Consider the following 25,938-nt stretch of genomic DNA (forward strand, 5'->3'; position numbering starts at 1 on the left):
GTACCGTAATTAGGAGATAATAGTATAGTTGCGCAGTAACAATTAAGTACATGGCATAGTATATTCTACCCCCATTATGTTGCTGCACATGTTTAGCAATGTGAAATTTTTGGAGTCTTTTTATTTTAGTAAATATAGTGTACTTTAAAGATAGGTCATTTTTTAATTACTATTTTTAAAAATATTTCTGAACATTTTATTTGTCTATTTGACTTTTTAAAGTGTGGCTCTCCACTTTGGCTCATTATCATCATGTTGCTTGTTATAGATGTTTGATATACAAAATCTTACTACATAAAGAGCTTAATGTTGAGGTGAGTCCGATTTTACTCTGGCTCTGCCATTATTACAATCAACAACATTAACTTACCAACTCAGCTTCTACTGATCTGTTCTTTTCTGATTAACTCAAAACTTAAGGCTACAACACAGAATCAACCTGTTTATGAAATATGTATTTAAATGCGGGACATCCAGAAATGTAATTAGTTTTTTTTTTAAATTGGAAGTGGTTCCAGAAATATGAAGTTTTATTTGGCGAACGTCTCTGTAATCTTCTAAATTTTATTTTGATTTTCCGTAATGCCATTTACTAATTTATTAATTATGACAACTTTGTTGTTTATCGTATAAAAAGGCTGAAAAAGTGAATAGACATGGGTAATTTGAGTTAGTTTTTATTATGTAGAGCACACTTTTCTAGCTTCCGAAACTTATTTGTTTTGGAACTCAGGCTGCTAGTGTGTACACTGTAATATCTTACTAAGGGTTGTCCAGGATTTAGATAATGATGATCTATCTTGTGTAGTGGCCATTCTTGGGTACTGCAACTCAGATCATATTCTCTTCAATGGGATTTAAGCTGTAGTACCCGAGAACAGCCACCACACAGTGTATGAGCTGTGGCATTTACTTCCACCGATGACCTATCTTAAGAAGCAGGGGCGTACATAGAAGTCATGGGGCCCCATAGCAGAAGCTCTAATTGGGCCCCCCCCCCCCCTACAAAAAATAAATATTTGTCTGTGTCACAGAAGAGCAGCTCTCATAACTTTCCAGCCTTTACATAGTAATTTACCTCCTTCTGAAGTTGTAGATTCCTCCTTCATTGCCCCCATAAAGTATGATGCCAACAAAAGTGCCCCCCAAACAGTATGATACCCCTATGGTGCATTCCTCCACATTAGCCTCCACATGCACAGTATAATGACCCTATTGTACCCCACTTCAACTCCCACAGCAAAGTATGGTGACCCTAACACAGTATAATCCCCCAACTGTGAACCCCACAGAGCCCTCCATACACTCTCATGGCCCCCACCCAGCCCTCCAAACAGTATAATGGCCCCCACACAGCCCTCCAAGCAGTATAATGACTCCACACAAACCTTCACACTGTATAATTGCTTTCATACGTATAATGGCCCCCCACAAAGCCCTCAAAATATTATAATGGCCCCACATAGCCTTCCATATAGTATAATGCTCCACCAATAATCTTCCATATAGTATAATGCTCCCCCCATAAACCTCCATATAGTATAATGCGCCCCCCATAATCCTCCATATAGTATAATGAACTTCCCATGGTCCTCCATAGAATATAATGCACTCCTCATAGTCCTCCATACAGTATATTACACACCCCATAGGGTAAAATGCAGCCCCCATATAGTATAATGCACCCCACAGTATTATGGGCACCACGTACTTACTGATTTTAAAATACCGTATATTTTAAATAAGCCGACCCGAATATAAGCCGACGCCCCTAATTTTACCACATAAAAATGGGAAAACCTATTGACTTGAGTATAAGCCTAGGGTGGGAAATGCAGCAGCTACTGGTAAATTTCCACATCCTCGTATGTGTGGCCCCCTCAATCTCACAATCCCTGGTATGTGTGGCCCCCACAATCCCTGGTATGTGTAGCCTCCTCAATCCCCCAATCCCTGGTGTGTGTGGCCCCCTCAATCCCACAATCCCTGGCATATGTGGCCCCCTCAATCTCACAGTCCTGGTATGTGTGGCCTCCTCAATCCCCCAATCCTGGTAAGTGTGGCCTCCTCAATCCCCAAATCCTGGTATGTGTGGCCTCCTCAATCCTCCAATTCTGGTATGTGTGGCTTCCTCAATCCCCCATCCTGGTATGTGTGGCCTCCTCGATCCCCCAATCCTGGTATGTGTGGCCTCCTCAATCCCCCAATCCTGGTATGTGTGGCCTCCTCAATCCCCCAATCCTGGTATGTGTGGCCTCCTCAATCCCCCAATCCTGGTATGTGTGGCCTCCTCAATCCCCCAATCCTGGTATGTGTGGCCTCCTCAATCCCCCAATCCTGGTATGTGTGGCCTCCTCAATCCCCCAATCCTGGTATGTGTGGCCTCCACAATCCCCAAATCCTGGTATGTGTGGCCTCCTCAATCCCCAAATCCTGGTATGTGTGACCTCCTCAATCCCCAAATCCTGGTATGTGTGGCCTCCTCAATCCCCATTTCCTGGTATGTGTGGCCTCCTCAATCTCCCAATCCTGGTATGTGTGGCCTCCTCAACCCCTCAATCCTGGTATGTGTGGCCTCCTCAATCCTGGTATGTGTGGCCTCCTCAACCCTGGTATGTGTGGCCTCCTCAACCCCTCAATCCTGGTATGTGTGGCCTCCTCAATCCCCAAATCCTGGTATGTGTGGCCTCCTCAATCCCCAAATCCTGGTATGTGTGGCCTCCTCAATCCCCAAATCCTGGTATGTGTGGCCTCCTCAGTCCCCAAATCCTGGTATGTGTGGCCTCCTCAATCCCCAAATCCTGGTATGTGTGGCCTCCTCAATCCCCAAATCCTGGTATGTGTGGCCTCCTCGATCCCCCAGTCCTGGTATGTGTGGCCTCCTCAATCCCCCAATCCTGGTATGTGTGGCCTCCTCAATCCCCCAATCCTGGTATGTGTGGCCTCCTCAATCCCCCAATCCTGGTATGTGTGGCCTCCTCAATCCCCCAATCCTGGTATGTGTGGCCTCCTCAATCCCCCAATCCTGGTATGTGTGGCCTCCTCAATCCCCCAATCCTGGTATGTGTGGCCTCCTCAATCCCCAAATCCTGGTATGTGTGGCCTCCTCAATCCCCAAATCCTGGTATGTGTGACCTCCTCAATCCCCAAATCCTGGTATGTGTGGCCTCCTCAATCCCCATTTCCTGGTATGTGTGGCCTCCTCAATCTCCCAATCCTGGTATGTGTGGCCTCCTCAACCCCTCAATCCTGGTATGTGTGGCCTCCTCAATCCTGGTATGTGTGGCCTCCTCAACCCTGGTATGTGTGGCCTCCTCAACCCCTCAATCCTGGTATGTGTGGCCTCCTCAATCCCCAAATCCTGGTATGTGTGGCCTCCTCAATCCCCAAATCCTGGTATGTGTGGCCTCCTCAATCCCCAAATCCTGGTATGTGTGGCCTCCTCAGTCCCCAAATCCTGGTATGTGTGGCCTCCTCAATCCCCAAATCCTGGTATGTGTGGCCTCCTCAATCCCCAAATCCTGGTATGTGTGGCCTCCTTAATCCTCAAATCCTGGTATGTGTGGCCTCCTCAATCCCCAAATCCTGGTTTGTGTGGCCTCCTCAATCCCCAAATCCTGGTAAGTGAGGCCTCCTCAATCTCCCATTCCTGGTATGTGAGGCCTCCTCAATCCCCCATTCCTGGTATGTGAGGCCTCCTCAATCCCCCATTCCTGGTATGTGTGGCCTCCTCAATCCCTCAATCCTGGTATGTGTGGCCTCCTCAATCCCCCAATGCTGGTATGTGAGGCCTCCTCAATCCCCCATTCCTGGTATGTGAGGCCTCCTCAATCCCCCAATCCTGGCATGTGTGGCCTCCTCAACCCCTCAATCCTGGTATGTGTGGCCTCCTCAATCCCCCAATGCTGGTATGTGAGGCCTCCTCAATCCCCCATTCCTGGTATGTGTGGCCTCCTCAATCCCCCAATCCTGGCATGTGTGGCCTCCTCAACCCCTCAATCCTGGTACGTGTGGCCTCCTTAATCCCCCAATCCTGGTATGTGAGGCCTCCTCAATCCCCAATTCCTGGTATGTGAGGCCTCCTCAATCCCCCATTCCTGGTATGTGAGGCCTCCTCAATCCCCCATTCCTGGTATGTGAGGCCTCCTCAATCCCCCATTCCTGGTATGTGTGGCCTCCTCAATCCCCCATTCCTGGTATGTGTGGCCTCCTCAATCCCCCAATCCTGGCATGTGTGGCCTCCTCAATCCCCCATTCCTGGTATGTGTGGCCTCCTCAATCCCCCATTCCTGGCATGTGTGGCCTCCTCAATCCCCCATTCCTGGTATGTGTGGCCTCCTCAATCCCCCAATCCTGGCATGTGTGGCTTCCTCAATCCAAGTATCCTGGCATGTGTGGCTTCCTCAATCCAAGTATCCTGGCATGTGTGGCCCCCTCATCCCCCAATCACTGCACACAAAACAATAAACACTTATACTCACCTTCCTTCCTCACCTCTGCTCCAGCGCTGAGTCCTGTCTGCAGCAGCTCATGTCGGCATCTGATCTGTGCGCGCTCTCAGAAGCCGAGGTGAGCTGCTGCCGGCACATTCACTCCTCTCGCGTGAATATGCTTTCTCTTTAGCGGCGGCCACTGACAGCAGGAGCCGGGGCTCAGAGCTCTTCCGTGTCCGCTACTAAAGAGAATGAATATTCCCTCTTCTCTACGCCCATGGGAGTGGAGAAGAGGGAATATTCATGTTCCTTTAGCAGCGGGCACACGTGGTAGCTGCAGCAGCGGCTACAGCGTGTGCCCCGCTCCTCCACTGCCACAACCCGCTCCTCTGCCGCCGCAACCTCCTACTCACCTATCCTCCTCGTTCCCACGCTGCTTGGGGCCCTCCCGGCTCACAGGCCCCCTCCAACCACGGGCCCCATAGCAGTGGCGTGGTCTGCCGCCATTGGCGGTACGCCACTGGTAAGAAGTCCATCGTCAATACCTTTAACATTAGCATCATAAGTGTAAATGAAGTATATGAAGTATATAATATATATTACAAGAGTAGGGCCCATTTGGTTGAATCCATAGCAACATTACTGAAATGATACTGTGTTTATGTGTATGTGCCCTGATTTAAATTCCAGAGTCATATAAAAACAAATTACAAGCCCAAAAAAAAGTTGAGAAAAAAACCTCAATTAATTTATCTAATTTTTGACCTGTAATGTTAACTTTTCCCAACAGTTTTCAAGTGTGAAAACTCCACCCACAGAAGTAAGAATGGACAGGATGCATAGATCAAATTCACATAACAACCACAGAAATAATCCAGGTGAGTGATAATATAGGATGATAATGTGACACTGCATTCTACTTTTCTATATGTCTTTGGTTTCTTCCATGGCAGGAGATTTCCTGTTGATAGAGCAAATATTATTGAGTTCATTGATGTATCTTGATTGTGCAAGAGTATACATTCCTTGTCATCAAGGAGCATGAAGGTAGTGCAGTGTAAGAAGGGAGGGAGCAAGAAATGTCACATAAGAGCTGTAAAAAAGCGGGGAAGACGAGTGGGAACCAGCCATGACAAGACACATACTCATGCTGCGCTCCTTCACAGCTCTTATGTGAGATAAGGCACTGTAGTATAGAACAGCAGATCAAGGTGGAGATGGAATAGCAAATAATCACAGATGAAAATTGGTCAGGGGGCTAGCTTGCGTAAGGAGTAAACCACTCCCCCCATGATCTGTGATACAGCATCTGAGGAGAGAGTTGAAGCACTTAGGATCACCGTCAGTGATCTGATGTGAGGTCACAGTGAGTAGTTGTAAAATCACGTTAAATGGCACATAAGAGCAGAAAAAGGGATATAAGCCTTTATAGTTTTTTACAGAATGTAAATTTACATTTTTATCTCCCTGGAGTACCCCTTTAAAGGGAATCTGTCACCCCCTGGGAGATATGAGACCCAGTGTTCTGCAGTGTTCTCTGCAGTGACTCCCTAGCGCCTGCGCACTAGAACACTGCAGAGAAAACCTGGGCCGGGAGAAAAAAAAAGTGCTCCCGTTGATAGCAGCGATGTGCGCATGCGCGGAAAGTGAATGAGACGAGTGCACGTCACAGAGCCCTGTGACGTGCAGGGGAGGGGGGGCAATATGCAAAATAAACTGATAGGCAGGGATTTCTGGGCTTCCTAATCAGATAGGCAGGGATTTCTTGGCGTCCCCAGGACGCCAAGCATGTGAAAACAGATTTTATAAAAACACATTTCTCTGCAAGTAGACCTCTACTATGGGCCATACAGGTATGTATAGATTTACTTTTCTATAACCTGTATGCCTGTATAAGAGGTCTCATATCTCCCAGGGGGTGACAGATTCCCTTTAATTGTGAGATAGCAATTTCTGTGCACAGGGGTTGTGGCGGCTGCAGTGTGTGACCTCCTTTCTGTCACGATTCCGCCTATCTGTTTGTATGGAAGCAGTGAGTGACAGTTCAGACGTCCAAGCTAGGACAGGGCCGTGCTGAGCTATCAGCATGGTGATGGACAGTTCAGCCGTCCAATCGGAGGCTGGGGCGCGCTGAGCTGTCAGTGTGTTGAGTGACAGTTCAGCAGTCCAATCAGGGCTGGGGAGTGCCAGGGCTTCAACCATGTGTCTGCTATTCGAGTAATTACCTGGCTATTTAGCTGGCTTTCTGCCTCCAATTAGTGCCAGTTGTCGCTTTGCTCAAATGGTGTGGTCTTGCCCTGTTCTCTGTGTTCCTGTATTTGATCTTTGTTTCCCAACTTTGGACCTTGTCTTTGACCATCCGTTTGCCTTTCCCTTTTATTTTTATCCGCTACCTTCCCGGAGTTCTGATCTCTGACTGTGACCTGACTACACCTTTGACTTACCCCTCTGTGTATGATGAGCCCTCTTGGTATCTGACCCCAGACCTCTTGATTACCCAGCCTCAAGGCTTGACCACAAGTAGTGACTAGCATCACATTACAACTGGCCTGACATTTTTTTCTCCACCAGTATTGATCCTGTTTACACACTGTGCGATCAGGTGATGAGTTCTGACCAAGTTGGTTCAGGATCTGGCCAGGAATCACATGAAACTAGAAACATTGCAGGGTCAGTTTTCTAGCGTGATGAGTATTTCCCAGAGCCCTCCACTGCTGGCAGTAGCTTTGACGCCGCTATCTTTCGATGTGCAGTTGGTTTCTCCCAAACCAGTAATGGCCCTTTGTTCTAAATTTTCGAGGGAGAAAAATCAGTGTAGAGTGTTCAGGGAGAGCTGTAGGCTATTTATTTTACCCTGCGACCCCGGTTACCAGCGGATGGGAATAATCATGTCCTTACTACGAGGGGGTCCTCAGATTTGGCCAATTTATTTGTCCCCACAAGCCCCAGAACGGTCATTTGTTGATGCTTTTTTTGATGCCTTTGACTTAATTTACAATGAATGTGACAGAACCCCTGTTGTGGTGGCAAACATACTATAGTACCAAGTTCCGGCAATGGTACACTGAAGTTCTGTGGAATGATGCAGCTCTCAGTTGTTAGTTTTGCCAAGGCCTTTTGGATACATATAAGGACACTCTGACTCTGCATACTCTAGCCTGTTCCTTGGGGGAGGCCATGACTCAGGCCATTCGGTTGAATCACAGGATTCGGGAGAGGTGTGAGGAGCGACAGGGAGTTTCAGTCATTCTCCCCCGAGTCTGTCCACATACCTGAGGCGAAGCTAAAGGAAGTTGGAGCCGCCAGCTCTCGGACCGTTGAAAGGAGACGCCGGTGTGATCTTGGACTCTGCCTCTACTGTGGGTGCACTGGGCATTTTCTCAAGGACTGCTCGATATGTCCTCAAGCAAATAATCCGTCAAGAAATTCCTAAGTCTGGGTGCTTGTCGAGGGGGTCACCCAGACTTCCAGGTACCTTTTTACTCCTCAGATGAAGTACTGCTGAATGTGGGACTACCTTTCCAAAACCAGTCATTATTAGTGTTAGATTTCATTAATTGTGGGTCTGCAGCCAACTTCATCGATTCAGGACTGGTTCTGAGATTAGGATTAGGGACAGTTTGGTTGGAAAGACCCATTTAAATTGGTGCCATTGATAGGACACCATTACTCCAAAACCTTGTCTAGCTGGTAACAGTGGAATTCACACTCAAGGTGGCAACACTTCGTTCTGAGTCCATCTCCTGCTATGTTTTGGACATTTTACCTGCTGGGTTGGTATTGCGGTTTCCATGGCTGCGTACTCACAAACCTGTTATTGATTGGTGGCGGTAGGATATTGTTAAGTGGAGCCCCAATTGCCATAAGAGATGTCTCAGTTCTGTACAAATTCTCTCAGCTGGTCTGGTGGGTCTACCTGGGTACCTGAAAGACATCGGAGATGTGGTCTTAGAAAAAGAGGCAGAGGTGTTACCTCCCCATCGTCATTTTTATTCTTATTCCTAATTAGCTAAAGCTCTCCTAAACAATTTATCAAGTCCTGAATGAACCGACATGAAAGAATATGTAAACCAAAGTTTACTGAAGTGTCATATCTGTCATTCCTCCTTGCCAGTTGCTGCTGGGTTTTACTTTGTTAAAAAGATAGGGGTCTCCGTCCTTGCCTCGATTTCCGTGAATTGAATAAAATTACAGTTAAGGATAATTACCTACTTCCACTCATCCCTGATCTATATAGTCAGCTTACGGGGGCCAAATTGTTTTCTAAACTTGATCTTAGAGGGGCTTATAATTTGATACGCATACGTAAGTGTGATGAGTGGAAAACTGAGTTTTTAACATCTGCGAGCCTATTTGAAAATCTTGTTATGCCTTTTGGGTTAACCAATGCACCAGCAGTTTTTCAAAACTTTATGAATGATATCTTTTCTGATTGTATTGAAAGGTTTATTGTGGTATACCTTGTTGATATTCTAATTTTTTTGTCTGATCTGGATTCCCACTATGAACATGTCCGTTTTGTTTTACAAAAGCTTAAGGAAAATTCTTTGTTTGCTAAATTGGAGAAATATACTTTTTCTGTTCAAGAAATATCGTTCCTGGGGTTCATTGTATTGGCTGAGGGGTTTAAGATGGATCCTGGGAAGGTGCAGGCCATAATTGATTGGGTTCAAACTCGTGATCTTAAGCATTGCAACGTTTTCTAGGATTCACCAATTACTATAGAAAATGTAATAGGGTTTTTTCGCAGATTGTTAAACCTCTTACTGATCTCACACATAAGGGGGTGGATCTTAAGGTTTGGTCGCCGGATGCTATTGGGGCCTTTTATAAATTGAAAGAGTGTTTCACATCTGCTCCAGTTTTAATCCAACCCAGTCTCCAGAAACTGTTCATATTGGAGGTGGATGTTTCAGAGGTCGGGGTAGGGGTTGTTTTATCTCAAGGTCCAAAACTATCACCAACTTGCGGTCATGTGCATTTTTCTCTGGAAATTCTGTTCTGCTGAGAGAAATTTTGATGTTGGGAATCACGAGCTGCAAGCTGTCAAATTATCTTTTGAGAACTGGAGACATTTTTTGGAGGAAGCAATCCATCAGTTAAATGGTTAACCCCAAGACAGGCCAGATCAACGATTCTCGAAGGGTCTGAAATTCTCTCCAATGTCACGTTAATTTGAGGGGCTATGGACCCGAAGAGAGATCCTGGGTTCCTGCTCGTTCCATGAAGGCAGTTTGGCTGGTCAGGGCATTCCATCATAGGTTTGCTGTGAAACCTGGGGACCAGGGGGTACTGTCACGATTCCACCTATCGGTGCTTCTGGAAGCACTGAGTCACAGTTCAGCCATCCAACCTAGGACAGGGGCATGCTGAGCTGTCAGTATAGTGATGGAGAGCTCAGCTGTCAAATCAGAGGCTGGGGTGTGCTGAACTGTCATAGTGTTCAGTGACAGTTCAGCAATCCAATCAAGGCTGGGGAGTGCCGGGACTTTCTTGCTCGATGTGTCTGCTATTCGAGCAATTACCTGGATATTTAGCTGGCTCTCTGCCTTCAATTAATGCCAGTTGTAGCTTTGCTCAAATGGTGTGCGCTTGCTCTGTTCTCTGTGTTCCTGTATTTGATCTTTGTTGCCCAACCTTGGACCTTGCCTTTGACCATCTGTTTGCCTTTCCCTTTTGTCTTGAACTGCTACGTACTCGAAATTCTGACCTTGGACTGTGACCTGACTATGCCTTTGACTTACTGTCACGCTAGGTATGGAGAGAACCCAGATAATAACGACAGAAAAAGGGGAGGGAGCCCTACAACTAGGGAAAGGGAGAGTGGAGACCCCTAAACAGATCTAAACAACAAACCCTGACTCCCCTATAGACACTAAACAGGTTCTGCAACTATCGCTAGGAAACCTGGCCCTAGCTGACCCTAAGGCTAGGCCCTAGGTTGGGAGCAGGAGGGGTGAGCACTGAGTCAGCCCCACTACCAACTAAAGTACACACAGGGGAAACAAACAGGGGAATACACTTTGCTCCAAGATGACACCAGAGAAAGCACAGCAACAATCCACGAAGGTACTCCAAGGTAATTCTAGCCGACTACTAGAATCCCACGCCTGAATAGGTATAACACGCTATCACCATCAACTCTCTGAGAAATCTGAGTGTATTTACGAACACAGCAAGGAAGTTCTGATTAGCAGCAGAAAGGTGAGGATAGCTCAGGGTCCTAAAGGGAAAGGTATAATCCCCAGGCAAGATGAGGATCACCGCTGGGTCCTAAAGGGAGAGGAAACGTAAAAGGATCAGGGAGATGTTTGTAAGGCCAAAACGCAGGGATCTTCTACAGCCGGACACTGTATGACTGTCTGTCAACCCTGATACACCTGTGACACTTACAACTTTTTATATGAAGAGCCCTCTTGATATCTGACCCTGGACCTCTTGACTACCCAAGTCTCAAGGCTTGTCCATGAATAGTGACTAGCATCACACTCTCCTCCTCTTTCTTTTAGCGGTGGTCATCATAGCTATAAATGTTTTACAATGGAATTTTGGAAAGTTATTGAAATGTGTTAAGTAATGCCAGGACACGATCTCTAATGTTTATGGTGTACACTAGTCAGTGGTAAAGTGACAGCCAGAGTGACCCTGTCACATTTTGTCCGCTATTATATTTTGGGCTAGTCATAATAAAAAGCACACTAATCTGTTAAAAGGATTACACAACCTAATAAATTAAACACATTTCTTGCTGTGCATGTGGTAGAAAATCAAATCTATGCAAGCCATGAGTAGATTTGCACTATACTTTATGCCACTTTCTGGAATAAGCCCAACCCACTGTTTAGAAAAGTGGCGTGAGAGGCTGAAATAGCAAAAAAGTTGCACTAATTATGTTGTGCCACTATAGTTTGTAACTTTTTTACGACATAACTGGCATATGGGTAAATAAATTCCCCCCAATACTTTACTTTAGTTTTTTTCTATGATTTACTACTTTCACATGAAAATGATGTCACCTCCTTCCAATAGGTCTTATTTTTCATGGTATGACTAATGTTTTTTCATTGAGCTATTTTAGAGTACATATACTTAATGAATAACATGTATTATTTTATATAGGAAATGGAAAAATGCAACTTGCCAAACTTTTATTTGCATTTTTTTATGTCATTTAAAGTGTGCTTTAAGTAATGCTTTATGTTTATTATATGAGTTCATACAATTGCCACAGTACTATATACCTGTGTTTTTTAAGTTGTTTTGCAAAATCACAACACTTTTTATGGGAAAAATGTTTGTTTTTTATTGTGAACACTTTTTTTTAAATTAATTTTTCTTTAATTTTTTTTTGTTTCTGTAGGGGGCTTCACAGAGTGATCATTTGACTCTGTAATGCTTTATTGCATCAGAAATGACATGAAAAGCAACATATTATTGGCCATAACTGTGAAAATTTTCTTTAATCTCAACCATTACAGCAGGAACATAGCTGTTAATCTTTGCTTCGATCCTACAGTGATTTCATGAGCAAAGCTTCTGTGCTTCTGCGATCACTATCAAGTATATGTATAGCAGTTTGTGAGAGCTACCCTACACCATACAGGTCATCTGACCAAAAAATTAAGGGACTACTTGAGCTATATATGAAAATTCTAAAATGCTAGTCATTTTATACTGTATTTGCCACCAGAAAAAATGTTTTTTGGTACCCTCACACTGGTGTATAACACTGCCAAGTGCTATCCGATGTTTAATTGCATAGCACTCGGCCCAATGTTATACTATATATACAGATCTACGAGAGAATCAGATCACATTCAGATGACACTCGATTAAAACTCTGACAGAGTTTGAGCCGAGTGTCTTTAGCATAATCGGCCTGATTCTCTCGCATGAGAGAACATACCCCAGTGTGAGCGTACCCTTAAAAAAATGTTTTTTCTGTGAAAATAACTGTTATCTATACACTACTAATATCTAATCCATTTTATTCCATACAGGTGGTCAGAACACACGACATCAAGGGCAAAATGTTGGTGGGAGAGGTGAGTATAGTCCTCGGTATCCTTTATTGACTACCAGCTCCTGTTTTGTAAAAAAATATATGTACAACAGCTGTTCATAGCAGGAATCTCCTTCATAAGTGTGAAATTTCAGTCTACACAATCTACACTATGCACACCTTATTTATGTATATGTGGACCCATTTAGAAAGGTGGCACAGGACCCACATGTATTTCTAATATGGACCTATCACAGAATACAAAATGTAGCAAAGATAATTTAAATAATTTACTTACTGTTTCTAATAGACATTAAAAATACAAGTGAAAGAATACCTGCACCACCTACCGTATTTTTTGAACTATAAGACTCATGGGACCATAAGACGCACTTAGGTTTTAGAGGAGGAAAATAGAAAAAAAATTAAGCAAAAAATGTGGCCATGTGCATGCACTGTTAAGGGGGAGGGTGTCTGCTGCTGACACTGTTATAGGGGTAATGTCCCCCAATTCTGTTAATATCCCCCATCCTGGTATATATGTCCCCCTCCTTCCTGTTATACGTGCCCCCCATCCCCATATGTATGGTACCCCTCATCTCCATCCTGGTATGCATGGCACCCCTTGATCCCCCATCCTGATATGCTTGGCACCCCTGATCCCCATCCTGGTATGCATGGCACCCCTGATCCCCATCCTGGTATGCATGGCACCCCTGATCCCCATCCTGGTATGCATGACACCCCTGATCCCCATCCTGGTAATGCATGGCACCACTGATCCCCATCCTGGTAATGCATGGCACCACTGATCCCCATCCTGACATGCATGGCATCCCTGATTCCCATCCTGGTATGCGTGGCACCCCCTGATCCCCATCCTGGTAATGCATGGCCCCCCTGATCCCCATCCTGATAATGCATGGCCCCCCTGATCCCCATCCTGGTATGCATGGCACCCTCTGATCCCCATCCTGGTAATGCATGGCCCCCCTGATCCCCATCCTGGTGTGCATGTGATCCCCATCCTGGTATGCAAGGCACCCCCTGATCCCCATCCTGGTAATGTATGACCCCCCTGATCCCCATCCTGGTAATGCATGGCCCCCTTGATCCCATCCTGGTAATGCATGGCACCCCTGATCCCCATCCTGGTATGCATGGCACCCCTGATCCCCATCCTGGTATGCATGACACCCCTGATCCCCATCCTGGTATGCATGTGATCCCCATCCTGGTATGCAAGGCACCCCCTGATCCCCATCCTGTAATGCATGGCACCCCTGATCCCCATCCTGGTATGCATGGCACCACCTGATCCCCATCCTGGTAATGCATGGCCCCCCTGATCCCCATCCTAATAATGCATGGCTCCCCTGATCCCTATCCTGGTAATGCATGGCCCCCCTAATCCCCATCCGGGTAATGCTTGGCCCCACTGATCACCATTACACTGCGCACACAAAAATAAACAGTTATACTCACCTCCTCTCTCCTCCAGCGCTGGGTCCTGCTCTGCTGCCGACGCTCTCACTGTGTGAGCCACGCATGGCGTCCCTGCCATGAGCCCTCACAGTGAGATGCTGTGCCGGAATAGTCACTGCTCCCCACGCCAGGACTGTGTGCGTGGGGAGCAGGGACCATTCACTCTCTTCAATAGCGCACACTGTAGCCGCAGCCCGGCTCCTGCTGCCACTCTGCGGTCAGTGTCCCCTCTATTGAAGACCATGAATATTCAGTTAATATTCAGGGTCTTTAATAGCGGGCACACTGACTGCAGAGCGGCAGCAGGAGCCGCGCTGTGCCAACAGTGTGCCCGCTATTAAGGAAAATGAATATTCATTGCTCTCCATGCCCATGGGCTTGGGGAGCAATGAATATTCATTTTCTTTAGCAGCGGGCACAGCGTAGGCTGCAGCAGGCGGCTCCTGCCTCCTGTGCCCCACTCATCCCCCGCTGCCGCACCCTCCCAGCCCCCCCACCACCCACAGTATATAGTATATACTATGGCTAGTATTCAGACTATAAGACACACCCCCACTTTCCTCCAAAATTTTGGAGGAAAAAAGTGTGTCTTATAGTCCGAAAAATACGGTATATAGCAGAAGGAACATGCAACCTGTTATTTAGACACAATTATGCCAATATGATTGTGCAGCTTTTCCTTTTTCCTCATTGCTAAGACATTAAAAATACTTGCCTATTTTAAAAAATAAAACTTTATTAACCCTAAATTAGTTATTTTTTTAGTGCCACTAAGAGACTTCACAGTGCAATTGTCTGATGGCTTCTCTAATACTTTATTGTAATCAGAATACCAAAGTATTATTGCCTATAAGTAACAAACTGAAAAGGAATGTATTTGACCGTACCTTTGGCCTAATAGGTATATAGCCTTGGCAGGCTTTTTGTAAAGGCCCGTCACACTAAGCGAGATCGCTAGCGAGATCGCTGCTGAGTCACAAGTTTTGTGACGCAACAGCGACCTCAGCAGCAATCTCCCTATGTTTGACACTTAGCATAAACCAGGCCCCTGCTGTGAGATCGCTGGTCGTGTCGGAATGGTCTGGACATTTCTTTGATCATTGAGGCCCCGCTGGGTAGCATGCATTGGTGTGTTTGACACCTTACCAACGACCTTGTTGACGACTCAGACACAGAAACACATAGGCGTGCATCGTTATACAGATCGTTACGGGTCGCCGCATCATTGCTGCATCGTTGGGAAGATCTGACTGTTTGACATCTCACCAGCAACCACATAGCGATGCAGCAACGATCCCTGCCAGGTCGTATCGTTGTCGGGATCGCTGTAGCGTCGGTTAGTGTGACGGGGCCTTTATACTATTGTAGGAACTCGAGGATTCTGATAGCGTGGTGCAATGAACAATCAGAGACGGGTTTCTTTTAATGCAAATAGTGTATTTGTGCAACAGCAATAACACCCAAAAACAATATACAAATAACCCGTAGTGACATGCAATGAAACAAGTCCAGTGATATAAGTCCTTGAAACCTATATAGCAAAGTCGGCAAGGTTCTTACGACGGAGTCTTCACACAAATGTGATCACAAGGTAAGTCTGACACACTGGTAACGTGGCTTGATTCAAACACTGCAGGTGTAGTAAGAGTCAGATCCAGGTATGCACTAGACACAGGGAAGTCCAGGAACAAGTTCACAAGTTAATCCCAGTTGCGGCATACATTCAGTGAAGTCTAGAAACAAGTTCACATTTACGTATTATTCCAGTAATAGTTCCAACAGCCCTCACCGGAGGGAGTGAACGAAGGGTTAAACAGCAACACAGTTCAGAAATACGGTTCTTACCAGGTACAGTGAACCAACGGTTAAATTCCAAAGTCAACAGGTTAATGATAACACAGTGAGTGTAGCTTACATACACAGGGGTAGAAGCTCACTGCTGCTGAGAAACACCTGAAGATAAACCTGGTTATTCACCCTCCCAGTAAATCCACAAAAGATCTGGGAGGTAATAGAAGGACAAGGCAGCTGGGTTGAAGGGAAAAGGAAGCAGAATACTCCAGCAAGGAAGCCAGCACCTGAGCTGGGTTTTAAACAAACGAACAGGAAGTAGGGCAGTCGCACACAAAAACAGCAAACTCCATCTTAACAAAGGGCAAAATCCTTCACAAGGTTACCTAGAAAACCCGGAATACTGACATTACTCCCCCCCTAAAGACGGCCTCCGGACAGTCCTGGACCAGGCTTGTCCGGGTATCTCCGATGAAATTGAGCAACCTTCAGGGGAGCATTGATGTTACTTTCTGGTTCCCAAGAATCGTTTTCGGGAGAGTAACCTTGCCATCTAACTAGATACTGAAGCCGGTTCCTATGAAGTCTCGAATTAACAATATCCTGTACCACAAATTGTTCTTCACCATCAACCAACACTGGTGGAGAGGGATATACGATGCGTCCCTGAAACTTGTTAGGAGAGACCGGTTTTAATAAAGAAACATGAAATACTGGGTGTACCTTTAAAGTCCGTGGTAGCTTCAGCCGACAGGCAACAGAGCTCACAACCCCAGTGATCTTGAATGAACCGATGAATTTCTGTCCCTGTTTCGGCAAAGGAACACCCAATCTTAGATTCTTGGTTAACAATCAAACAGAGTCTCCTACCTTATACATAGGTGCCGGTTTCCGGAATCTATCGGCCGACTTCTTGTAACGCTCCTGTGCTACGGTCAGGGAGTCCTTCAAAACTTCAAGATTACGTTGCAACACCGCCACTCTGTCTTCAACTGCTGGCACCGAAATAGCAACCGGAGACCTAGGCAAAATATTTGGATGATATCCCAGATTGGCAAAAAAAGGCGTTACCTTCGTGGAACTGCTCTGAGAGTTGTTGTACGAAAATTTCGCTAAAGGAAGTAGCTTCAGCCAATCGTCCTGCAAGTGACTGACGTAACAGCATAGATATTGCCCCAAGGTTTGATTTGTCCGTTCGGTCTGCCCGTTGGTCAGAGAATGGTATGCAGAAGACAAGAAAACATTAATGTGGAGCGCAGAACAAAATCCTTTCCAAAATCTAGAGGTAAATTGTATTCCCCGGTCAGAAATGATCTCATCTGGTACCCCATGCAGCTGGAAAACGTTCTGGATAACCAGATCCACTGTCTCTGTAGCTGAGGGAAGACTGGTACATGGAATGAAATGAGCAGCCTTGGTTAAACGATCTACTACCACCAAAATAGTATTTTTACCGCCAGAGGTGGGTAACTCCACAATAAAGTCCATCGAAATAGGCCCCCAAGGGTGAGACGGTACAGGTAGCGGTTTAAGAAGGCCAGTAGGTGAAACGCGAGGAACTTTGTACCGGGCACAAACCTCACAAGAGCGGACATAGTCGTTCACATCTTTCAAGCAGGTAGGCCACCAAAAAAAAGACTTAAAAATTCCTGCGTCTTCTGTACCCCCCTATGATCAGCCAATACAGAGTCGTGGACCAATTTGAGAATTCAAAGTCTCACAGCCTCTGGGACATAAATACATCGATCTCTAAGCCACACACCATTCCGAAGGACAAGATTCACGTTGTCAGGTGGAGCAGCAAGAAATATGTCACCGTCATAGGCCAGTTTGATCTCCTGCCACAAGTCTCGGCCCTGGAGCACTCCTACGAAATTGACATCAGACAAGATGGTCTTAGACGGGGTCCCAGGCACGGAGTCCACCGTATGGATTCGGGATAATGCGTCAGCTTTCCCATTACGTGAACCTGAGCGGTACGAAATAATAAAATTAAACTGGTTCAAGAACAAACTCCACCTAGCTTGTCGAGGAGAAAGACACCTGGCAGACTTAAGGAATTCCAAATTACGATGATCCGTGAGTACTATTACCTGTTGAGTTGCTCCCTGCAAATGGTGTCTCCATTCCTTAAAGGTGGAAATAATTGCCAAAAGTTCCTTATCTGCAATATCATAGTTCAGTTCAGCAGAAGATAACCTACGAGAAAAGAAGGCACACGGGTGCAGCAAACCTTTGTCTCCGGTACGTTGTGAGAGGATAGCTCCCAATGCACAGTCAGAAGCGTCCACCTCCATGATGAAAGGCAGTGCAGGATCCGGATGCATGAATATCGGAGCAGTGGTAAAACAAACCTTGAGGCGATCAAAGGCTCCCTGAGCTTGCGAAGACCATACAAACTTCTCCCCCTTCTTGGTGAGGAGAGTGATGGGACGGACAACTTCTGAAAAATTTCGGATAAAACGTCTATAAAAGTTAGCGACACCAATGAATCGTTGTACCTCTTTAATGTTTCCTGGTACCGGCCAGTCTAAGATTGCCTGGATTTTGCTGGACTCCATATTCAATCCCTGAGGAGAAATAATATAGCCTAAAAATTGAATTTCGGAACAATGAAATTCACACTTTTCGAGTTTGATGTACAAATGGTTATCTCTCAAACGTCTAAGCATGGTCTTAACATGTTACCGATGTTCCTGTAAGGAATCAGAGAAGATCAAAATGTCATCCAGGTAAATTACCACATATTGGTCCAATAAATCCCTAAAAATATCGTTGGCTAAATGTTGAAAAGCAGCAGGAGCGTTACAGAGTCTGAATGGCATCACTAAATATTCATAATGTCCATACCGGCATCTAAAAGCTGTCTTCCATTCGTCTCCGGGATATATACGGAGCAAATTATATGCCCCGCGAAGATCTAATTTGGTAAATACTTTGGCATGGCGAACTCTTTCCAACAATTCCGGAATTAGCGGCAACGGGTACCTGTTACGAATGGTTACCTTATTTAACTCCCGGTAGTCAATGCAGGGTCTTAGAGTCCCATCCTTCTTCTTTACAAAGAATATAGGGGCTCCCGCTGGTAAAGAAGATGATCGGATAAACCCCTTGGCTAAATTTTCATCTATATATTCTCGCAATGATTTTAATTCTGGAGCTGCCAGCGGGTAAACATGGCCGAAAGGAATCGCTGCCCCAGGAAGCAATTCTATGGGGCAGTCATACGGTCTATGTGGGGGAAGTTGATCTGCCTTCCTCTTGTCACAAACATCCGAGAATTCCTGGTAAACCAGAGGGAGAGTAGCTACCGTTGGACTGATGGTAGGACTACACTTCGGGAGGAAGGATATCTCCTTGGTTTCCCAATTGATGTTTGGATTTTGTGACCGTAACCAGGGAATTCCTAAAATTACAGGAAAATGAGGAGAAGATATTAACATGAATGAAAGTGTTTCTTGATGGTCTGGTTCCATCTTACACTCCAGAAGCACTGTCTCCCAATCTACTGGTCCAGAAACTAAGGGGGAACCATCCACCGTTTCCATAGTGACTGGTGAAGCTCTTAGTTGGGTCTTTATACCATGTTCCCTGGCAAAAGAAGAATCCATGAAATTCCCACCTGCTCCAGAGTCTATCATGGCAGAACTTGGTATCCACTATCCCTCCCACTGAATCTGAATAGGAAGAGAACAATGTGAATATTTCTCCCCTTGGTCTGTAGGGGAAGTCAGCATCAATATTGGGGGAAAAACAGCATTTAGATGTAGACTGGTCTCCGAAACTTCAGACTCAGCGTCTGTGTTATCATAATCCCCTACTACCGCCAACACCTTGTTAGGTCGCCTGGGACATTTAGGACAATTGATGAGGAAATGGTCTTGTCTGGTATTTTACTGAAAATAGACCCCACAGATTATGTTCATATATGTCATTCAGTGTCAGATATACATATTTCAGGTATTTATTTATTCAGGACATCTTACCAGATGCAATTCTCCAAAGAAAATGTCACTAAAATTCTTATAAAAAAATGTAGTGATTTATTGGAATGTTCACCAAAAAGAATCATTGCAGCAAAACATAAAATATGTGAAGTAGTTACAAAGAGATTGTCCATTTGTCCATAATTAGCTCATTAGATTAGTTGAAGTTCATCCATCTTTTCCTGGATTTTGAATGGAAGTTTGCATCTGTCCATATCAATATCATGGCCCAAGATGTTGCTGGAATAGGAGCACATGTCAGCTGCTTATCCAGGATATCGTAGGCTCCAGGAGCATATATTAGTCTCTGTGTGTGTGTAGGCCCAAAATGTCATCTGGACAGGAACACCGACCAGCTTCTGGACGTAGAGACCCCAACTAGCAAGAGTGTCACGTGAAGAATGACCAGACCCCCTCCCACCCACCGAGTGTCCTGTAGCAATATATATGTCTCACATAACACCTGTTATGTCTATTCATTAAAGTCCATATGGCACTGCCATCTACCTGAGCTAAGTGTACAAGAATAACCTAAATGCCATGTCAGCAAATATACTCAGTACGGAGTGGAGAGTAAAAATGAATAACCATAATTAATAGTTAACATTCTGCAGTATAGAGTTAAAATCAAGACACTTTTAAACTACGTGAAAAACTTAGAAAATCTTAATGGACAGACTTTTTTCTCTGCAGGTGGTCAACACACCCATCATCAAGGCCAAAGTGCGGGAGGAAGGGGGATGCACGGTGAGTATAGTGCTCCATTTTTTTTCTATGGCTGCTCGCTACTTGGCTCCTCACAACATTGTAATACTATAACTAAGCTTATATGTGTGCTAAAAATATATGTACCATGTCTTCTCTAATTAATCTCTTTTAAATATGGCCACCCAGTGACAACCTATTATTGTGATTATGTGATCACCATTGACCGTAGCATCTAAGGGGGCAACAACCAGGATCAAAGGTTTCTTTGTAATACCAGCCATTACAGCAGCTGCCTGGCTGTCAGTCACATTTTTAGCATGTGTAACATTCAACACTTTGTGTTCTGATCATTCTTCTACTGTGGTAGCCATGGCCCATAGCTACAAAATTCGATCTTCGGAGCAATAATGAATACTTATCTGCCTACCATCGTTATACGCATATAGCAGTATAAGTTTGACATTGGAATTTAGGAAAGTTATTTACCTGCGTTAAATAATGTCAGGACACAGTTTAAGGCTAGTAAGCGGTAGAGTCAGTGACAGCCATAGTGACCCTGTGACATTTCATCTGCTGTCATATATTTTAATCAAGATGAATATGATGGCTGTGTTCCCTCACAGCAGAAAGCCAGCAGTAATCCAATTCTATCTGTGGCTAAGTTCACTCGTGCGTAAAATAAAATCGTCTGAGTTTCATGCATAAAACTTGGACAATTTTTTTTTATCATTTGCCATCCACATGCAATGCATGTGTAATATGTTTTTATATAGAAGCAGTTATTAAAAATTTACAAAACTAAATACATTTTTGTACATTAAAGAATTGCAATGTGTCTGTAAAAATCAGATGCTATACTGTGGCTCCTTATGTCATGCAATATTTTAATCACTCATAGGCTTGAATGGGCAAATCTCATCAGACACAGAAGAAATTAGTGCACGTGTAGCTATTTTTTCACCCTCAGATTCTGTCTGTCAAAAAAATTGCTCACCTGCCCTGCCCCATTGCATAACAATGGTTTGAGTGCTGTCCGTGTGTTTTCTGTTTTTTCACGGACAGCACTCACACCAAAAATACTCTTTGTGCAGAATTATTAAGCAAGTATATTGCCAATATAATCATTTTTAGGCCGTGTTCACTTGTTCAGTATTTAGTCAGTATTTTACATCTGTATTTGTAAGCCAAAATCAGAGGTGGGTGAAAAATTCAGAAGTGATGACGTATTTCTATTATATTTTTCCTCTGATTGTTCTGTGGTAATCTCATGTGGTGTATGGCAGGGTGCTGTACTCCTCGCAGTATACAATGTATCTCGCTGTGGCCAGTTTTCTGTCAGGAGAAGAGTCCTCTCTTCTCAAATTACACACCCACATGAAACTCCACAATATAATGTTTTTCCAGTAAATGCCTCCAGGTAGAGGGTGATGATGGTGGTAGTAGTCTGTGCACCCGAGCCCCAGTCATAAAGAAGCCTTAAGACTTAAACAGAAGTCTCTTTACTGAGGATAATGGGGCAAATTCTTATTCACAAATGATAGGGAACTGAGGTACAGGATTACACTCATCGTTGAAGACTGTTGTGTACCTGCAGACAGACAGATCTTGCTAACCTCTGGTTTCATCAAATCTGAATATTTCTTCCTCAGCACTGTGCTCGGTTCCTGCCCTGAGGTAATTCTTCCTCCTAGAGGTGCAATTGTAATCTTCCTAATATGAAGACTATCAGTTCCCCTTATTGTGTCTGTCCCCTTTTTAAGCACAGCAGTCAGGGAGAAGGTAGGTAACTCCTTCACCTACAAAATGGCTTCCTCTTCTCAAAATGTCTGGCCACCAACTGCCACTTCAGTCCTTAACTACCTCACAGGATTTAGCTCCTCCCACTCCCATGTGACTGTTAGAGCTGCAGTCATTGGCTGACTGCCCAGAGGCGTTTTTCCAGAAGCTTCTGCATATTATTATAATCTCTTTTTATTGAAATAGAAATATACATTAACAAGAAAAAAACATATATAAATAAATGCCAGTGCTTGGTCACGAAGATCAAATTAACATATACTCTATTACTCAAATATTCTTTAGCACTTCTTTGATAAGACTCTACACCTTTAATCTAACGATGTAAACATTAGTTTTATCATATCCAACAGTGTACATCATTTACATAAATCAACAATACAATGATACAAAAACGAACAGGAAAGGAAAAAGAAGAAAAGAAGAAAAATGTGAGGGGAAAGGGAGGGGAGAAGAGGAAAAAGAAAGGGAAGATAAAAAAGGAGGAAAGGGTTAGGGAATGGAAGAGGAGAAGAGGAAGATGAACTAAGGCTCATTGTTAGACTCTCTAATCATTTCCCTGCACCAATCCAGATCCGATTCGCCTAATCATCAATCTTTTACCCAAACAGCCTATGGAACTCCAGTGAGTCCTGAAACAGGATCCAAACACTCCAAATCTTCCAGAATTTATCAGCACAACCATTAAAGTCAGCAGAGAGTTCCTGCATTCTGTACATATTAGCCATTTCATTGTACCATTCTGAGATTTGGGGAACTTGAGGTGATTTCCAGTAACGTGGAATCACTGTACGAGCTGCTGTTAAACAGAATCTTAAGATATCTTTTTTTTTAGATCTTATTGATGAAGGCAGGATGGAAAGCAGAGCTATCTCAGGGCGATTTTCAACCCTACTTCCGGTAATTGGAAAATATTTTTCCCCACAAAGCTTTGATCTTACTACACTCCCACCATATGTGAAGCATAGATCCTTTGTCCATTCTACATTGCCAACATAGGTCTGAGACTGTCGGAAATATAGAGTGAAGTTTTACAGGATACTGGTACCATCTTGCCATAATTTTGAAATTTTTCTCCTGCGCATAACTTGTGACTGACATTTTGTGTGTGAACAAGAATCCTTTTTCCCAATCTGACTAAGATATGACTTGCCCCAATTCTTGTTCCCACTTATGTTGAAAATGTAGCTTTCCTGAGATATTTTCCTTTATTAAACAATTATAAAGCAGAGATATTATATGATTAGGGGAGAATTCTGCAAGAACAACCTCTCAAAAGAAGATGGTATACACTGGGATAGGGGTGCCATCCTCCGAGAGGACAAGAACGATTGCAACTGTAAATATTCCATCCATAGCAATTTTCTAGATGGAGACCTATCCTGCAGTGTGTTGAATGACTGTATTTTACCATTTTCTAATATCTGTAGGAGGCGAATGTCCTCCATAGCTCTCCATGCCAAGAAAGAGTCTCGTAGATATCCAGGAGGGAAAGAAGGATTGGAGAACAGTGGCGTAAGGGGACTGAATGTACTGGAGGGATGGTGTTTTTTCATAATTGCATGCCAAACTTTAATTGTTCCCCTAGTCAGTTCTGTTAAGCCTCCAATCGAGAAAACATCAGAGGCAAAAAGCCAAGGAAGGTGTTTCAAAGGGACACCCACCCCCTCCCTCTCAATAGTGACCCATTGTTTTGTTGAAATGCCAGTCTACAAAGCGACCCAAAACAGAAGCTTGGAAGTATACTTTAAAATTTGGGAATCCAGCTCCACCTGCTGTTTTAGGGCGGTTCAAGGTCCGCATACTTATCCTAGGTCTATATTTACCCCACACAAACCTGATTAAGGCTGTACGTAATTTGCTGAAGAAGCTGCATGGAGGAGAAATGGGAACTGTTTGAAAAATGTATAAAAAACAGGGTAATATATCCATTTTTACTGCGTTCATTTTCCCAAACCAGGACATTCTCAATTTACTGTAATTCAATAAATCTTTATATGTACGATCCAAAAGCGACTGGTAATTTAGTGCAAAAAGTTTTGAAAAGTCAGGAGAAATGAGCACGCTAAGTATTTTATCGCTTCCGACTTCCATTGCAAAGGGAAGTTATCTATTACATGTTCAACTTCCTTCTGTGGCAACGATACATTTAATGCCTCCGATTTTGAATAATTGACTTCAAAATTACTCAGGAACCCAAATCTATCAAACTCCTTCATTAAAGAAGGGAGAGATGTCTGAGGCTGAGATACATAAAGGAGGAGGTCATCTGCATATAAAGCTGTCTTATAAGTCTTGGTGCCTATTTTAACCCCATGAATATTGCTGTTTTTTCTTATTGCATTGGCCAAATGTTCCATCATTATTACGTACAGAAGGGGGGGACAGAGGGCACCCTTGTCTAGTCCCGTTTTGTATCACAAAGGGTGAGGACAAGGTTCCATTAACCCTTACTCTAGCAGTAGGGCCGGAGTATAGGGAAAAAATCAACTGTAGAAATCGTGGTCCGATGCCTATTTGACGTAGTGCCTCCTTCATAAATCCCCAATGAACCCTATCGAAGGCCTTCTCTGCGTCAACAGATAGAAGACCCATAGGTATGGAGCTATTTTTAGCTTTAGATATTAGCAACATGGTCTTAATAGTGTTGTCTCTTGCCTCTCGGCCCTGAATAAATCCTACTTGGTCAGTATTTACGAGAGAGGGTAACAATGAGGCAAGTCTTTCTGCTAATATTTTTGAGAGTATTTTAATGTCTACGTTTATTAGTGATATGGGTCTATAATTAGCCGTAATTGTAAGATCTTTTCCTGGTTTAGGGAGAACACTAATATGAGCTTCCAATGATTGGGGGACAAAACATGTCTTATCATTTAATGAATCAAAGGTTTTGTTCATAACAGGGGATAGCTGAGTTTTAAGAGACTTATAGAATGCTGGGGTAAATCCGTCTGGGCCAGGACTTTTACCAGATGGTGTAGATTGAAGAGCAAAATTGACCTCCTCCTCTATAATGTCCCTTTCCATTGCCCCAGAAATATGATTGTCTAAAGAGGGTAAAGAAGTATCTTTTATGTACTCCCTAATTCTGGCAGATAGATCAGAAGGAGAGAGATCAGAATATTGCCCTTTAATATTGTACAACTTCCCATAGTATGAGCGAAATATATCAATGGTTTCTGTAGGATTATGAGAATGCTCCCCGTTTTGTTTTTTTGATATATGGAACATATGCCGCCATAGAGCGAGGGAGAAGCTACCTTGAGAGTGCCCGACCACATTTATCTGACGATTCATAAAAAAAGTTTTTAGTGTGCTCTTTGTGCCTTATATATTTTTGATCTAGAAAAATCTTGAGATAATTCCTTTTTTTTGATAGTTCTGCTAGAGTGTTAGGTAATAACGTGTGTTTATGCGAGACCTCAAGCGTGTGTATCTGTCTCAAAAGGTCATTTACCTTTAAAGTTCTTTCTTTTTTGAGTCTTGAACCATGCTTAATCAACACGCCTCTCATGACACATTTTAAAGTTTCCCATTGCAAAGGTACTGAGGTCTGATCTGCTTTATGAATTTGCAAAAAAGAATCAATAGAGTCCTTTAACTCTGCCATGCAAATATTATCTTTTAGAAGATGATCATTCAATTTCCATGTCCACGAACGCTGGACAAGGGAGGGAAAGGATATAGATAGGAAGATTGGGGCATGGTCAGACCACAATATATCACCTATTGTAGC

The 25,938-nt window shown here is 44.0% G+C and overlaps 1 protein-coding gene across 23 annotated transcripts in view; it reads left to right on the forward strand.

The window, feature by feature from the left end:
* The window catches only part of LOC141265438 (NFX1-type zinc finger-containing protein 1-like), a 391,532-nt gene that overhangs the window by 65,450 nt on the left and 300,144 nt on the right, over positions 1 to 25,938 (forward strand). For all 23 annotated transcript variants that reach the window (XM_073678542.1, XM_073678541.1, XM_073678522.1 and 20 more), the window contains exons 2-4: positions 5,224 to 5,311; positions 12,434 to 12,478; positions 20,391 to 20,444. In XM_073678542.1, the coding sequence (XP_073534643.1) occupies positions 5,260 to 5,311; positions 12,434 to 12,478; positions 20,391 to 20,444 (151 nt within the window). In that variant the 5' untranslated portion in view covers positions 5,224 to 5,259. The remainder of the gene's footprint in view (positions 1 to 5,223; positions 5,312 to 12,433; positions 12,479 to 20,390; positions 20,445 to 25,938) is intronic.

Source organism: Phyllobates terribilis, unplaced genomic scaffold (genome assembly GCF_046119375.1).
Source record: "Phyllobates terribilis strain yellow unplaced genomic scaffold, ASM4611937v1 Scaffold_4__5_contigs__length_816908805, whole genome shotgun sequence".
Taxonomy (NCBI): Eukaryota; Metazoa; Chordata; class Amphibia; order Anura; family Dendrobatidae; genus Phyllobates; species Phyllobates terribilis.